Source organism: Triturus cristatus, chromosome 4_2 (genome assembly GCF_964204655.1).
Source record: "Triturus cristatus chromosome 4_2, aTriCri1.1, whole genome shotgun sequence".
Lineage (NCBI taxonomy): Eukaryota > Metazoa > Chordata > Amphibia > Caudata > Salamandridae > Triturus > Triturus cristatus.
Genome location: NC_140586.1, coordinates 21,347,511 through 21,365,059, shown reverse-complemented (window position 1 = coordinate 21,365,059; position 17,549 = coordinate 21,347,511). Strand labels below are relative to the sequence as shown.

General features: G+C 48.4%; 1 protein-coding gene across 5 annotated transcripts in view; it reads right to left on the bottom strand.

Annotated features, from left to right (window-relative positions):
* TROAP (trophinin associated protein) overlaps positions 1-17,549 on the bottom strand; it is a 324,800-nt gene that overhangs the window by 55,112 nt on the left and 252,139 nt on the right. For 3 of the 5 annotated variants that reach the window (XM_085600253.1, XM_085600252.1, XM_085600256.1), the window contains 2 exons: positions 1,426-1,560; positions 1,231-1,335 (listed from right to left, as the gene is read on the bottom strand). In XM_085600253.1, coding sequence (XP_085456379.1) covers positions 1,231-1,335; positions 1,426-1,560 — 240 coding nt within the window. The remainder of the gene's footprint in view (positions 1-1,230; positions 1,336-1,425; positions 1,561-17,549) is intronic. The other 2 variants (XM_085600255.1, XM_085600254.1) reach the window with 1 other exon arrangement.

The window sequence follows — 17,549 nt, the reverse complement described above, 5'->3', positions numbered from 1 at the left end:
GACAGCTTGTATTAATGAGGCCTACACGAGATATAACGAATGCACAAAGAAATGCTGCCAACAATCTAGCTAATTAAGCTGTGCTTTATAGTACTTGGCAAGTGCCTTACAAGTCTTGGCGATCATCATTGGGCATTCTCTTCTAACTCACAATTGGTCACAATCACACAGATGAGCACAAAGTTTTATAACATATTAGCTGCCTGGTTCCCATACATAGAACACATTTACTAGCTGCCATGATATAGACAAACCACTTTAGTAACTGGGTAATTCTTAGTCTTTAAGTAAAGTCAGTAAACAGTCTTCTTCTTATGGAGCACCTGTCATTGCAGTGACGCTCCCAATATGAGGGAATCATATTACTTTTTCTAGTAACAATTTTTAGCATTGTACAAGTATGCTATCTGGCCAAGCCAAGCTACAAGATTGACGCATGGCACGCCAAGGCAGACAGGGGTGGCACACTTGATTTAGGTTTGTCCTTGGGGAACTTCACTGGACACTTCGGGCAGTATCTGCATTTAGTCCTTTCCATTACAGGTGCATTCTCTGGTGCCGAGGAGTGGGTGAAGGCCCGAATTAGTCGACCGTGGATCTGAAGCAGAGGCGACCAGACACTTGGAACTGACGATATAGCGCTTTTTCAACTGACATGGCAGAGGGAAAAGAATGGGCCCAGAGAGAACACCACGCGGCGTTGATCCGTTGCTCGAAGGAACACATCTCAACCCAATGGTGAAGAATAAACAATAGAGCCGATGCCCATGTGTATTACAAATCATGGTTGTGGTCGCTACACATTGTGACTCGAAAGTTTGCAGAAGAAAAAAAAGACGTACACAAGTCGAAACCCAACACTAGATTGCAGGAGTGTGCACAGCATGTGATTCTACAGCTACACATGCCACGACTACACACACACACACGCATAAACTGGATCCCAAGTATGGAAACCACGAGTTAGACTTTAAAAGGTATAGATGTGAAGTAACTCACAAATGACAAGCCCATTCGGATCGAGTGTTTGGGGTTGTTATATGGTTAGAGATGATCCTACCACTTTTTTAAATGTACATCTTAATATTCACTTTCCTGCTTTATGTACCTATAAATAAAGACCTAGTCTTCATAAAAGGGATACCCTGACTCCTTGACTTTATTGCCTCATATTTACTGTATCAGGCTGTACCTATTTTTACACAATACCACATTCTTAAGAAAGCTTACACTAGTCAACGTTGCTTCCCCAGGAGAGATGCGTATTGCAAGCGAGCCATTTTGTAAATCCCTCTGGGTAGAACAAAAAGAGCCATCTCTCAAGGAAAGCCGGTTCTAGAAGAAAAAGACCCTCAATCAGCCACCCCTACCTCTGCAGGAAATGCTCCAAACTCCCATGGGTAGACACCCCTGTGGACTGTTTACCTCTGGGATGGTGGGGATCTGGTTGCTCGCTGCTGCGGTCTCCGTGTTCTGTAGCTTGCTAGCTGCTTCCAAGGCCAGAGCTTGAGGTGTTTTTGGAAAGATCAAATGGCGTTTCTTCTGAAGAGATCTGAAATGCTAAGAGTAAACATGCATACAAAAAGATCATGACTTTTCACATTTAGAGAACATGAAAGAAAAGTAGTACTTTGCATATTTAAAGCAGCCATTTGGGATTAGTACATAGCAGCCACTCAAAAACAAGCAAAAAACAACATATCGGCAATGTCAACAGCTTTACCTGTAACTATGTACTATTGTACGGAAGATTCACACCTCTGAATCACAATGGGTGTTACCTGACGGAGACTCACAGAAGGCGATCTCAGTGTTTTACAAATGTGTACAGAGTAGTACACATGCCGGAGGTGACCACCAAGGCCACGCTTTTGACTGGTGCCTTGAGGAGCACATTTGGATGTCACATTGGGGTTCAATTTTAGCTGCCCACTTGGACCCCATGCACTCGGCTGGTAGCACAGGCATTTGTCAAAATTGGCTCAGTGTGATTCAACTGTGGATCCGCGCTTGGAGCTGTCCAGATCTGCTATTGTCTGTTCATCCATATGCACATTTCTAATCTGCTAAACGGTTAGCTTTACGCATACCCAGCTGCTTGCCCTGGTGCACAACGCTCATTGTTTACCTGTGGCTGAAAGTCCTAAACTCCATCTTGCCTTCATATTGGGAAAGTTTCCTCCAGGCGGAGCCTTGTCTTAAGTGCACTCCTCTGCTTTGCAGCTGTGGGGCTGAAACTCTGATTTTTCACTTCATCCATTGCTCGCCTCAAATCAAACTACATCTTCCTTTTACAGCACTAGCATATAGAAACTTTTCATTATATTAGCACTCACTCCTGTAGGTTGCGACTCTTCGCCACTGCATGGAAGCTACAGACCAACTACTGTGGTATTAGCAGATCCCGGGTGTTCGAGAGAGGGGGAGAGAGGAGGCGGCCTAGCCCCTCACTGGTGAACCCTTAGAAACGCAACTAGGTAGCCCGCTGTTCTCTTCAGTCCCTTAAGGCCAGTTGTTACTGTGTATGTATCTTTTTTCCTCTCTTACTGCTGGTGCCTGCTTATTTCCTAGGTTACGGCCTTCTGGGATGATCCAGTCCTGTTTCGTAATTATCTTACCCAGTCCAAAAAGATGGTAAAATCCATTAGGTATATATGAAAGCTGTACACAATCACATGGTGCTCTTTCGCGGATAAGGCATGTGCCGCTCACTGCGCATGTCCAGGCCCTGACGCATGCAAGGCAAGCCGGAAGGTGAGATCAGCAGAAAGTGGTTAACAAGTTGCGAGCACGTGCAATGGACTGGCAATATCCTGAAGGTAACTAGCCGGCAGGCAGGGAGGCGGGTCCTGAAGCTTACCACCAACCGGGCCGCCAAGGCACGGCGTTGGTCCACCTGCGAGGAAGTGCATCTGTAAGGAAACAATATTTTCAGCCGCGCACGTGCTCCACAAGGAGTTTGGGGAGCGAGGAAGCCAAGAAACTAAGTAAGGACACAGGAGTATGCGCGATTCAACCAGGAAGGACAAGCATGCAGTTATTGACGAGGTGATGGCACCACCAATCGGTCTGTGCTCACAAAAAAACCTCATATTTTTGAAGGTGAGACAACCATATTAGATCTCGCCACTGTGTACAAGTAAACATGCCGTAACATTAGGCAAATGTCTAAGGATAGGCAGAGCTGGCTTTGTTTCGTCGTTCTCTTTGGTTCCACGTTAGTTTTGCTTTGACGGGCGGTGGGGAGAGGTTTGAGATGATGGGATCTGTTTGATCAAGTCTTGGTCCACTTTCTGGATCCGTCCAGAACCAAGGCAGGAGTATAAATCAGTGTACTGAATCACACCTTCGAGGATAGATTGTTGTTATAAATCTGTCATTTACCTTCCGCGTAATGTGGCACAGTAGAGATTTGTGTTCACTAACTGAACAATACTGCCACCTTGTGCCCGTTACCTTGTCCTGCGGCTGGCCGCACACCTAAAATACTAAGGGAAAACGATATCGTTTGCATCCTTACCAAATATTCTGTGACCAAAATAGGTAGGATTTTTTTCAGGTTCATGGTAATTATGATATTGGCATCATTAGACTTTTCCTCTTGCCTACGTGCTTTGCAAACATGTATAACAAACTGATCTAGTCAGTAAGTCTTAACCTACTCACCATACAAGCAGGAATAGCCACAACATACAGTGAGATAGATAGTTTGGTGGATAAATGCCCCAACTGCAACAAGTGTGCCAGTCCAATTAGATGAACTTAAGTGAAACAAAACGCAATTTTTTGGTAAATAAGAAACCAGGACTGGACAGTGTCCCAATAACTTGGAGTCGCCCGATAACCACACTTTTTACTTCTCCCTTCGGCGTCCTCTCGCCCATAATCATGTTTACCACAACACACTTATAATGCAACGAACAGTGCTGCAAATGGCGTCGAGGTTTCGCTGCTGCACAATTAGACAAGGAAAACAGAAATCAAGATGGCAAACATTTGGCTGCAAACTTATCTCTAAATTTTATCCCAGAATGTGAACTGGGATCAAAGTCTCAATGAGACTGTGTTCTAGTGTGTTGAACTGTTTGCAGCCCAAAACAGGTTTTGTAACTCCGGTTTCTGCAGATTGATTGATGCCTCGGGGACAAATGCCTATATGAAAATGTAATATTAAGACTTATCAGCATAATTGCACGAACGAGGGGGAACCGACATAGCTCAAGAAGCAACATTTTAAATTGTTGGCCTTGCCACTGTCTCGGCAGAAGAATGACTTAGCACAGCCTCCAGTAGGTGGCGCTGCAGCTCGGGTGTATTGCCTTCACTGCCCATAAAAGCGGCAGGGCGCAAGGGTAAAATACTTAAGCAGAAGTGCTGCTGCGAAATGGGTAGCCTACCGCCTAAACGCTTGGGGCTGTGCAAGTACGTGTCTGTCCCCCAAACCAGCAGCCCAAATGGACGAATCCATCATTATTCTTATGCCACAGTGAAAGATTCAGATACATTAAGTGCATTTGTATAGGGCATTCCCAATATTTGTATGCAAACATGTAAACCTTTCAGGACTAAATGTCAAAGTATTCGTATAGCTTTGTAAACTTCCTTAGCCGGTGTGGGTAAGGGCGTTCTCTTGGTGGAAATGTTAGAAGAGTGCTGCATTTTAAAGGAGAATGTTCCAGTAACTAAGGTCAAAACCGGATAACGTTTAGAATCTACTTTACCCATGAATTTAGGAGATAAACAGTTGATCTAAAAGCACGGCGAGTGAATGAATGAAAGGGCATGGCTACCCAGGAGTGTCCCAGCGCTAAGTGAGCAGCATTGGTGAGAAACGACCGTTGGTAACTCTTTCTGGTGGATACTCCGATTGCAAAGTCTACCTCTATTACTCCAAAAGCCAAATTGGATCCAGAAACTCTGCAACAGCTCCCGGCAGCAGCAGGGGGCACAATCGAACTATATGCCTACTCCAAACACCCTCTGTATGGGATGGCACCCAGACATGTAAAGGGGCCACCCCTACATGCAGACTTCAGATTATCACCATCACCTTAGACGTGGAGCGTCTGGCAATACAGAAACAAGGCTCTTGAATATCTAACTTAGGCCCCTTTTAAAAACAAAAAGTCCACTACACTGGAAGGCACGGAGGGCGAGCGGTGAGAAAAGTGCAGTTAGAGATCCGACAAAAGGGTTATGTGACTTACCCTGTAAGCTTCTATTCTTGGCATGTTGTGCTGTAGATTTGCATAAATCTGCCATCGCGCGTTTGGCTCGGATGATTAAAAGTTGTTTTTGTTCCAAAAAGTTTTCTTCGAGTCACAAGGCTGTGTGGTTCCTCCTCTTGGTAATACTGCGCATGGTCGTCTACGCCATCTTCAGATTGTTTTGCCGTGGGTAGGTGAGAACTTAATGCTGTATATGTTACGGGCCTCAGGGGACACAGATATAGAACCTATAGATGATGATGACTGGTACAAGGCACTCCTATCACCACGGGGAGCCGCAATCCATGGTATATACAATTTAAATACTTACACAGGGTGTACTACACTCAACAGACTATGGTGGGCTGGAATTATCGCCGCTCCCCAATGCCTCCTCTGCCACACAGAAGAGGGCACCTTCCTACTGTCTGAAGGTGCCCCACTCTTGAAAGATTTTGGCGGGGGGGTTGTACAATGCCTATCCGCAGTCTTAAAATGGGATATTCCTCGATCTCCCAAACTCACACCACTACACTGCACAGATTAAATTGGGGGTAATCCTTATAAAAGACACTTATTCATGGCCTGACACTAGCAAAAGGGATATCGCGCAACACTGGAAGGCTGGAACCCCCCCTTGCGTATCAACATGGAAGGGTAGCATGGATTATGCAATGGAGCTTGAACGGCCAGTGTTCATTGCCCGGGGGTGTCCTCACAAGCACACTAAAATATGGCAAAAGTGGGCCACTTATAGGAACATACCCTTGGAGATGCACACCACAGAAGATAATTTATTACTGCTTGAAGTGGGAACAAACCGTTAAGAATTGAGGGTTTACGCTGCCACTTGAAACCAGCAACTGTGACGCAAGTAATAACCAGTTATGGGCAAGTGACTAGGCGCAGACTCGGGTTTGGCTGGATGCGGTTGTTGATGTCGTTTTTGTTTATTGAGTATAATCCTACGATACTGGATAAGACATGCACTGTAATTTCTCTCCTTTTTCCAAATGTTATTATTCACATGTCCATCATCATATGGAAATCCTATATTGATCTCTACAAATTCAATAAAATTAGTTAAAAAAAAAGAAAGCTGTATATGTAAGAATTGAGGTGTCCATGCATTAGTATGAAATATAGTGTGTGAACGGCAACCTGCACCAGTTTCATTGGGAAGGAGGTAGAGTGCATGTGAATCTACAGGACTACATGCCTATAACAGATGCATACTGGGTAAGTAACAATCCATTTGAGGCATGTGTGCTGTAGATACACATGCTTTGTATAGACTGTAAAGCAGTCCCTCTCCCTAGGCAGTGGTTAACTTGTGGGGGGTTGCAGTTGTTTTGAGTACTGCCTGACCAACATTGGCTTGTTGGCGTGCAAATACACCCACACAATGTTTCGTGAAGGTGTGTGGAGTAGACTATGTTGCTGCTTTGCAAGTATCAGCAATAGGAATGTTCCCCAAGAAAGCCATAGACGCTCCAATTTTTTTAGTGGAGTGAGCTTTTAGTGGAACAAGTAAAAGTAGTTTAGATTTTGCATAGCATGTCTGGATGCATTTATCCATCTTGAAATGCCAGATTTTGAAGTTGCCTTTCCTAAAGAAGAAGGTGCAAAGGCAACAAACAATTGTTTGGGTTTTCTAAATGATTGAGTCCTGTTGATGTAGTACATCAATGTCCTTTTGCCATCTAAAGTGTGTAATGCCCTTTCTGCAACGGTGTCTGGTTGCAGGGGAAAAAAACAGGTACATCAATGAATTGATTAATATGGACATTAGAAACTACTTTCGGTAGGAATGTAGGGTTAGTTCTAAGCACTACCCTGACCCTTTGTAGTAGGAAGAAAGGCTCTTCTAGAGTTAACACCTGAATTTCACCGCCTCTAAGAGAAGAATAGCAATGTAAAAGGTAAGTTTACATGAAAAATACTGCAATTGACAAGAATGTAATGGTTCAAAAGGAGGACCCATTAATCTGGTTAGGACAATGTTTAAGTTCCATGCTGGGGCAGGTGGAAGTCTAGGAGGAATTATTTTAAGTCCCTCCATAAAGGCTTTTAGAACAGGAATTATAAACACCAATATGTGTTGTCTATTTTGAAGATATGCTGCAACAGCTGCAAGATGTAATCCCTTTTTGTTGTTGTTGCCTGGGGAGGTGGAAGAAGAGCTTCCCCAACCTCCCAAGGCACGGTTTTTGCTTTCCTTGCAAAGACGATCGCACGCATGGCACACTGTCATATTTACAATGAAAACTAGTTTCAGTGCTCGTGGGGCTATCTCAGCCCCCAAGCACCGAAACACATGGGAGTGGTATTGTTGGAAAGGGGAGAATCTCCCCTTTCCAATGGTACCACTCCCTAGTGGATCCCTGCTTGGGGTTCGCCCCAGGAGGGCGATCCCCAAGCAGGGATACACCCACTAATCACTAGTGAGTGGGGAGCGGCCCCGTGGGCAAGGGCCTTTTGCTCCTCCCATTTAATTTTGTCCCAGACAGTCTTTCTACCCCCCTCCAAGGTGGGCACATGGGGGCAGTAGCTAGAAAGCAGCCTAGATGCCAGTGATATTTTTGTTATTCGCCAGGGGTGGGGGCTGCCCAGAATGGGCATGCCAATGCGCCCCCCCCCCCCCCCCGACAGGCAAAAGACTTTCTGCACCCCCACCCCCCCCCCCCGGAGGCAGACGGGGGCAATAGCCCCTGATCTGTCCCCCCAAAAATTCACTTTTCCACACATTTTTGTGTAGGATCACTGTGCCAGCACAATTGTCCTACCACCTAGCGTTCCCCTTGGTCTCCAGAGTAAAATTATATGAAAAGTAGGCTTCACCTCGCCTCCCCCACCTGAGGGGTGGGGTTGGCAGAGGTGGGCACACCTTCTGGGCTGGCTAATTTTTCCTACCTGTCTTCCCGCCAAAAAGGAGGTAGACAGGAAGGGGGCCCTGCTCCTGTCCTAATTACAGGAGAGGCTGGGGGTTGCATTACAAAGGCTGCAAGGCCTTTGCTGGGGATTCTGGGTGGGAAAATGTTGAGGGGTCCATGCAAGCCATACCTTCCTAAATTCCCCTGAATGTCTAGATGGCCGTCGAGTCTGGGGCCAAGAACCCAGGGGACCTCCCCTGCAAAACCAGGTCGTTTGGGGATAGGTAATTGTGATGTCTCCACAATACTCTTTTGGGCCCTTCCCTGCCACAGGCACTTGGCCCACCCACACGAGGGACCTATCATTTTTATTGGTACACCTGGGGAGACCTTTTGGGGTCAGATCTTACCAGTTCCTGGTCACGGTTGGGGGGGACCTTCCGGATTTAGGCTGGAGGCTTGAGGCAGGTCAGGGGTCACCGGATCTTGGGTCAGGATCGCCGGGGGGACCTCCTCATGGTGTTTGCCCACTCAAGCTCGGGTCGTGGACGGTGGGTGCAGAGTGGGGTGGATTTGTGGTGTCCGGCCAGAGGTTGCAGATAAACAAATCCGGTGTTCACATGAGACAAAGTCTTTGTGGTTGAAGGCAGGCAGGTCCTCCAGGTTGCTGGCTGCAGGACACACCAGAATTTTGGAGGAGCAGGTTCGAGGTGGAGACAAGCAGGTAGGGCTGGGGTCAAGTCAGTGGGCGTCTTCCTCTTGTTAGCTTCGGCATGGCTGTTCAGTCCTTATCTTGGTGCAGGTTCTTGTCTGAGGAAGCAAGGTTCAGGGGTGCCACTAAATGCTAGATTGAGGGGCGTTACAGGTAGGGACCAATGGGTCCCTTTCCTGGGGTGGGTATACCCGTATTATACCACCCTCCAGTGAGAGGGGGGCATGAGCCTGTCCCTGGATGGCTGAGTCCCCCATCTGCAAGATGGTGGGGACAGAGTTGTGCTTCCGCTCGCCTAACTGCACCTGAGGGGTGGAGTTGGCAGAGGTGGGCACACATCTCTTCCTCACTTGTTTTTCCCGCTGGTTCTCCCACCCAAAATGGGGGTCAGAACCAGTAGGGACCAGTTGCTGAAAGCAGCAAGTGGCCCGGGGAAGCTCACAAAGACGGCAAGCCTTTGAAGCTTCCCCTTCGTGAACCCTGCCCAACCTGGGGGAGGAGGATTGGCACCTCGTCCCAGGATGTGCATTGTTTCAGGCACAAGAGAGCAGCAGGCTCACAACCCAGGGGTCCAGAAACATGTCTGGTGGTGGCAGCTGAAAGCAGCCACTCAGCCTGGACACTAGTGGTAGGTTAGTTTTCAGGGAGCATCTCTAAGATGCCCTCTGTGTGCATTTTTCATTAAATCCCACACTGGCATCAGTGTAGGTTTAATGTGCTGAGCAGTTTGATACCAATCTTCCCAGTTTTCTGTGTAGCCATTATGGTGCTGTGGAGTTCGTAATGACAAACTCACAGCACCATATACTCAGAAAGGTGGCACTGCACTCACAATGTCCAAGAATGGCCTTAAACACTGTAGGTGTTACTGCAAACAAATGATGGACGGAATGCTGACAATGCAAACATTCTCCCCCAGTCAAATGATCTGCGTTTAATCCATAGTTCTTTTGCCCGCTATGCCACCCCAGTTTGGACCCAGCCATATGCAAATCAGTCTTGACCCTGTGCCCCATGGGAACAGTCCAGATCGAAGTGCCAGGCCAGGTCCTCCCTGGACCGGAAACAAGCATCCTGGGACCGGTTTCAGGGTATGTCTCTCTTCTTCAGCCAGATCTATGCCAGGGCAGTGGGTTGTAGGCATGGCACACAGAGATGTGTGCTATGTTGACTCTTCACATTGTTCTGCACCAAAGCACGCAGGCTGCAAAGGCAGTGTGAGAGTTTAAGGGTACAGGACCTCTAAGGGTGGCACAATAAGTGCTGCAGCCTTTAGAGGCATTATCTTGTCATAGTGCCCTGGGTACCTGTGGTACCATTCGCCAGGGGCTGACCTGTGGCCAGAGATGTCAAATGGGTTTAGGCTTCAATGCAGTTTTAGGGAAAGAACATAGGTCCTGGGTACCTGATTAACAGGAGCCCAGGGCACACTCAGTCAAAGCTCATCAGCAATTCAGCAAAAAGTGGGGGCAACCATGCAGATAGAGGGCACTTTCTCACAACAATGTGTAATAAAGAAGTCACTTTGAAAAATGTCCTATAATTCACATGCTAGTATGGGTACTCACAATTTCGGAGATGCGCAAATAGCTACTGTTTCCAAACTCTATATTTTGTTTCCATTTCAGAAATACATAGGTGTCGGTCATACCCATTTTTCACAATCTATATTTTCCGAAATGAATTGCTATATACCCGTTACACAATAAAAAGCCATTGCAAGATGCGGCTCAGTTATTGGCTCTGGGTTCCTCAGGTTCTGGGTGAACCTACAAGTCCTACATATCCCCATAACCAGAAGGGTCCAGCAGATGTAACAGTAGATTGCTTTAAAAAAATCATACTTGGAAGAAGTTACAGGTTAAAACGTTGGCACAAATGGGTTTTTTTTTTTTCTAACTCATTTTCAATTTTTGCTATTTGCAACTGTTAGTTTCTATAAGAAAGCCTTGAAGGATCAACACAAATGACCCCTTGATGAATTCAGAATTTTATCATTAACTGGAAGGAGGTTGAAAGCACAAAAAAAATAGCAAAAAAAGGCTTTGTCCCAGTAAAATGCCAAAAATCGATAAAAAAAATTGGTTTTCTGACAAAAGTAATGGTGAACAAGCCTTACTATCGCTGGCTCCTAATTAGGCTCCGCTTCAATTTGATTCACCTCACTTTGGGGGATTTTCCGGGCTGGTGCAAACCCAAGGATGCAGAGCCTTGTCTCTGTGATAACTTTTCAACTCAGGATACTTTACATTTTATGTTTTGTCACTTTTACTCTAATATTCGCATGAAATACTTAACGGTTCTTAGGCACTGACCTTTTACCTAGATACGACACTGCATCCAGAACGCGTTTTTTTCCCCTAGTTCGAATCTCATACATTATGCATGAGGCTTCTTGGAAGCACATAATGGGCAACCCAATCTACCCTCGACGGCTTGGGCAAGTAATATTGGCAGGTACAATGATAAAAAGAAAGAGGTGTAATTGACAATTACACCTCTTTCTTTTTATCATTGTGTAATTACTTCAGAAAAGGTGTTCAAAATTGTGACCACGAAGAACATTGATTTGTATATAGTTAAACCTTCCGGTTTCATTGTGTAATGTAATAATTTTGAACCCTCCATAAAGAAGTTTATTTTGCAACAATATAAAACTCTTGAATATATACACCCGTGTTTTTATGATATTTCATATCTGTATAAGATTGATACATGTGAAAATAATCGTCGAATGTTTCTGTGATAAAAACATTTTGTGACAGGCAAACTAAGATAGCCTTTCAAGACTAAGTCACACTAATTAATTCAAATGTATGATATAATAAAACCCTTGTAGGCGTGTCTTGGAAGCACAGCAGGACTGACATCTCCTGTATAAAGTTCAGGAGCGACATCATCCTTTAGGCCGACACAGCAAGGTAGGACCCCTATGGGGATATAGATATATATATATATATATATATATATATATTTTCATATCTTGATTAGACAGAGGAGACCGAGACTTCCCTGCTGACACACCCAACAGAGAGTCTGAGGTTCCTGCATAAAGACGCTCCAGCTAGCAGTGGTCTAAGATCCCTCGCGGGGTGTCCAACTCGAGACCAGGATGGGGTCCCATTTCTCTCCTTACTCATGTAATGGGGTTAACTAGACCTTAGAGGGATTCTTGGCATAGCACCTACAACGATGCTAGGTACATTTAGGTACATCTAGTTAGGGAGACATCGTAGGAGTACGCATTCATTATTTATTTTATGTACTTCTATATATTCATCATTACTGCAAAATGGTAGAACTGTACCATCCTTTTACTTTCGTAGTACTGCTAACCATATATCTCTGCTACTGTCTAATGGTTGTTGCAGCTCATCTATTCTACACTACAATAACAACTGTTCAATAAACCTTTATTGACAAACGCCCAGTATGTTTATTCTGTGTATCTCTGAGACAAACTAATTGAGCACGAGTGACTGAGCGAAAAGTAGTATATTGTTTCCACGATCCTGAGGGATCAGGGTTGTCATCTTTCGAGGTTACCAGAAACTATTCTCTCCCCGATAAGAGGAGATTCTAGTGGCACTGTGAGCTAGTTAATGCAAAACAGGTTACCATATCCGGTGGGGGGTGCTTGGAACCAGTCTACCACCAAACCCACAGTTTATGTTATCCGAACGCACAGATCCTGTATAGGGTATATAGGAACTACACGACAGTGGGGACTCATCTTTTTTGGGTATCGGAAAGTATTGTGAATATACTCCTGTTCCTTGTTATGTTAAGAGATTTTTAAAGCGTGCAGTTACCACAAGGTGTCTTGGCGCTGTCTGAAAAGGCAAGTGAATGATGATTAGAGGGTAATTAGCCAGGTCTTTATCTCCTTCCTAAATTATGTTAATAAAGGAATTGCTGGGAGATGAGGTGGGAGGCTGTTCCAGAGTTTAATTGTATTGAGAACTATACCTCTAACACCCCGTTGCATCTTCTTAAATTTAGGAACAACTAATAGATTGGCATTGGCCGATCTGAGTTCGCTGTGGGGTTTATCTCTCAAAAAAGCTGACCTAAGTAAGTCTGGCCCCGAGTTATGCAGTCCTTTGTGGGCTAATCAGAGGACTTTGAATTTAGCCCGACTGCGCATGGGAAGCCAATGAAGCTTGCAAAGTCCCTGTGTGATGGAGTGGAATTTTGGAAGATTAAAAATCAGTGTCGCCGCGGCATTGTGGCGGAACTATTTCTATTGCTCCTTTTTGTAATAGAGCTCAGATTTCTTTTTACAGAAGGATTTGATGTTGTTTTGATAGTTTGTGTTTGCAAGGAGGAATATTTGGAGGAGTTGTTATGAGCTCCGCACAACCATGTTGGATAACGTCCAAGACCCACTGGTCTGTTGCGATTGATTTACAATTTTTGTGAAACTGTTGAAGATGAACCCTGACAGGTGTTAGATGGTCTGGGGGAATGGTAAAGTCATTGCTTGTCATTGGCATTTGAGGAAAGGGTGTTGTAGGAAGCTGGATGGTGCACACTTTAAGTGAAGTACCCTGCACTAATCCAGACAACCCTTATGGTGATTTTAGAGGACTTAGACAACCATAGAAAGCTCTCTAAGTGGTAGCTGTGGAGAGCAGCCTTCAGGTTTAGTCCAGGAGGATTGTAAAGCAGCTTGTTTTACCAGTACTAATCATATAATGTAGGTTCAGTGAGCTAAAAAGAACCACACAGTGTAGTAAGAAAATCATGTTCACAGGTCCTTGTCCCATCGACCTAGACTATTCTTACGGGCTATACGTGCGCTATGTTGCGCGGTACCTTAGCTTGTTATGTATCTTTAGGTTTCTTTATCCGAGTCCTGAAGTAGATACTCACCCCGTCATTGTACCACTACCACATGTAGTTTGAATTTCAACTTATTGCATATTATTGTCTGCTTTGCTTACCTCTCACATCCTGTTCTTATGTAAAGCGCTCGGATAACTTGGATCCCTCCCACACCGGCAACCCCAACTGGCCGGGAATCTTGGTCCCTCCCATCCCTCCCCAGCCCTAACAACCCCAACCTAGGGAAAGAAAACAGTAAAGCATCCACCCGTACCCCACTAGGGGGGAGGGCGTATGGGGGCTCGCCCGTAGGGGGGGAAATGTCTAGGGGCGCCCAACCTGCCACCCATCTCCTCTTTTTCACCCACAAGAGTCCGGATGTCTAGTCCGGGCCCTTAGCGTGGGACGGAGTTGGGTGACCGAGCACTGAAGTAAGCAATCACCTATACAGACATGTATATTAAGAAAGAGTTACCTCACCCGGTACAGTTGGTAGTAGGAGCAGGAGACTCCTGGAGCCGCACATGTACGCTACCCTGATGCCACCGCGAGTGCGGTCAGTCCTGCTGTCCCAGTGGCGAGGGCGACCTGGAGCGGCGCGGCGCCTCACCCCCTTGTGTCTCTGCTCCACCACACCGCTTAAGGAAGTCCTCAACCTGTTGTGGTTGCTGAAAAAAGAGTGGTTTGCCTAAATGCGTAATTTTCAGTTTCGCAGGGTAGAGCATAGCATAGGGGATCTCCCGGGCTTGTAGTTTCTTTTTGACGGCCGTGAACTTGCGTCGAGACTCTTGTACTGACGCCGTAAAGTCAGGGAAGAATGATAATGTCGCATTTCCGTGTCGCACTGTACCAATCTCCCTTGCTCGGCGGAGCACCGCATCTCTATCCCTGTAGTTCAGGAATCGTGCGATAATAGGTCGTGGAGGGGCCCCAGGGGGAGGTCGAGCCGCCAGAGACCTGTGTGCCCTTTCAACGATCAAGTGCGGGGAGAAGGAGTCTCTACCAAATAACTCAATCATCAGGTTCTCGATGTATGTCTCCATTTTCCCCGTGTTGGTGGTCTCCGCAAGGCCCAAAAGGCGGACGTTATTTCGACGGGACCTGGCCTCTAAGTCCTCGTTCTTGTCAGCAATCAGTTTAAGAATACGGTCCATTTGCGATATCTGTTTGCCTGCAGAGGCGGCGCCGTCCTCCAAAGAAGAGATCCGCTCCTCGGTCTCCTGAAGTCGGGCGTCATGTTGATCAAGTTTAGCCACGACCCCGTCTAGACGGGTAGTAATGGTGTCAATCTTGGAGTCAATGGCTGAGAGGCTCTGCTTCATGCCAAGCAATAGGGACTTCCAGTCCTCCTCAGGGGCAACGGCGGATGAGGGCCCACCGTCCGCCCCGGCCATCGGCGGAGGGGGGGTTTTCTTGGTCTCAAACGGCAGTCGGGACTGGCGGGTATCATTGCGCCCCATGGCGCACCCCGATGAGGGCGGAGGCTCACCCCACTCCACGCAACCGTACCCGAGGGGAGACTAGCTAAGGTGTGGGGGGAGTGCCGTCTCAAAATCCCACGTAGAGACCAATCGGGGCCGGGCAATAGACTGCAGCCCAAAGCTCAAAGGGGGGCCCCTCTAGCGTGGACCCCCGGGAGCAGGCGGGCCTCAGCCCCCGGTAGTAGCGTCCAGCTCTGGAGAGATCCCAACGGCAGGAGGACGGGCACCCCGGACTCCGATGGGGGCGTGGGGGCACGCGGGCCCACCACCAGTAAGGCCAACAGCAAGAGCAGTGGGGAGGAAATGGCCGAAGCCCGCAGTCGGCAGGAGGTCCAGGCCAGCAGGATTAGCTGTCCTCAGGTGCGAGGGGGCCCTCCGTCCCAGAGCACCCCCCGGGTCCCCCCCAGTAGGGATGAGCGCAGGCCACAGGGAGCTCAAACGGGCGGGCACAGAGCAGAGGTAGGCGTCCTCCCCTCCGTGGCACGGATGGCGGCGCCGGGGAAAAGTGGCGGTCAGCAGGGCCCAATAGGGCGACTCACATGCAGCGGCTCGTCGCGGCCTCAGGCAACCCCCAGCTCAGGGCTCCGTATCGTGGCAGGGCAGGGCATCAAAGCTCCGGTCGACCAGGCAGACAGACGGGCCTCCCACAGCCCAGCGGAGGCCCAGTGTATTAGGATGTCACGTGGCAGGCAGGGGCCGAGAGGCAGCAATGGCGGCGCTCCTCACCTCATCCAACGGTCGCAGGACCAGACCGCACCAAGCAGCAGGGCACGGCTAGGTCGGGGGCCCCAGGGCAGGCCCCTTCCGCAGTCCTCCGGTAGTCCGCGCGGCAGCGCAGCACGCCCCCAGAGCTCCGGAGTCGTCCTGCAGTCGCCGCGTCACCCGACCAGGGCAGGCCTCAAAGCCGCGGGATCCAGCAGTCTGCGTCTCCGCCAGGCCCCAGGCAACACGTAGGAAGCAGCCTCCGCCGGGCGAGACACAGTCGACAGTGCCCTCCTCCAGCACGGGAGCACAGCGAGACGGACACCGCCGTGATCAGCAGGTGCCGCTGGATATTCCGGTGAGGTCTGTTAGTAGGTTAGTGAGAGCAGGATGGGTTGAAAGGATAGTGAAGTGCCCGGTCGGGCAGGAGCCTCACGGTAGTGCGGCCATCTTGGTGCAGCGCCACCTAGCGCCCCCTGCCTCAAACCCGGTTAGAATTTTTCCTTTTTGGGAACCACCAGACTTTTTAGTATTGATGCAGATTCAGGGAGCCATTTTATCTACCCCTGGAACTTCTGTCTGAGGGCCTGGAGCACAAAATGGTGGCCACCCATTGTCACCTGTGACATCACTGGAACCTACTAGAACCTTCTGCAACATTCTGGAACCCTGTGACAGTTGGAGGCGGTTTAGAATGTTGGGAAGCTAAGTCAGAGTTGACAGTTGGAGCTGGCAGTTGGCACCTGACTGGTGAAGAGAGAGGAGCAGAAACCTGAAGGAGGAAGGAGTGAGGCAGCAGGGGTGGAAACTTGTGCCTGGAGTGGGGTCCATAAACCCACCCTTGATACTAGTCCCTACTGACTGAGCCCAGCCTGGAGCCCTGTGTGGGAGAAAGCAAGAAAAACCATCTTAAGGACCTGGACAGCAGGAACAGGCCTTAAAAGTAAAGAACAGCAAGTTCCTGACCTGGTTACTGGTAACTTCCTGAAGTCCGACGTCGAGAGGCCTCGAGACCTGGAGCCCGAGGTGGAGAAGCGGCGCTGACTGGAAAGCAGACGTCGTACCCGGAGCAGCCAGAGGTCGAGAGAGGGCGCCGACGGAGGTCGTGGAGAGTACCAGAGGTCGAGGAGGAAGTCACCCGAGGTCGAGTGTGCGGCGTCGACGGGGGAGTGAAGTCCGCCCTCCGGAGTCGCCGGAGACCGAGGTGAAGCGTGCCGGAGGTCGGGAGTGGAGATCGCACTCCGGAGTCGCCAGAACCTGAAGAGAATCGTGCCGGAGGTCGGGAGTGAAGGTCGCACTCCGGAGTCGCCGGAACCTGAGGAAAGGAGCACCGGAGGTCGGGAGTGGAGATCGCACTCCGAAGCCGCCGGAAGTCGACATCGAGCCAAGACTGCCCGACGTCATCGAACCGGAGGTCGACATCGAGCCGAGGCCGCCGACATCTAACTGGAACCGCCTACCGGCGTCGTCAAGAACTGTCATTGAGCCGAGGCCGCCGACATCGAACCGGAACCGCCTCACGGCGTCGACACGACTCCAGCGGCGTCGGAACTTCATAAAAAGGGCAGTAAGTGGAATAGAGGGCGCCTAAGGCCCTGTGAAGCCCTAAGAGACCATCCTAGAGGCTAGAGAGGTGCTGGAACCAGCTTGATAGTGCCAGGGGTGAGCTGAGACTAATACAGAGGGGTTGTGTAGTGTGGGAGAGCCAGATCTCTAGATTCCCCCTTGATCTACCTCAGTTTAGGCC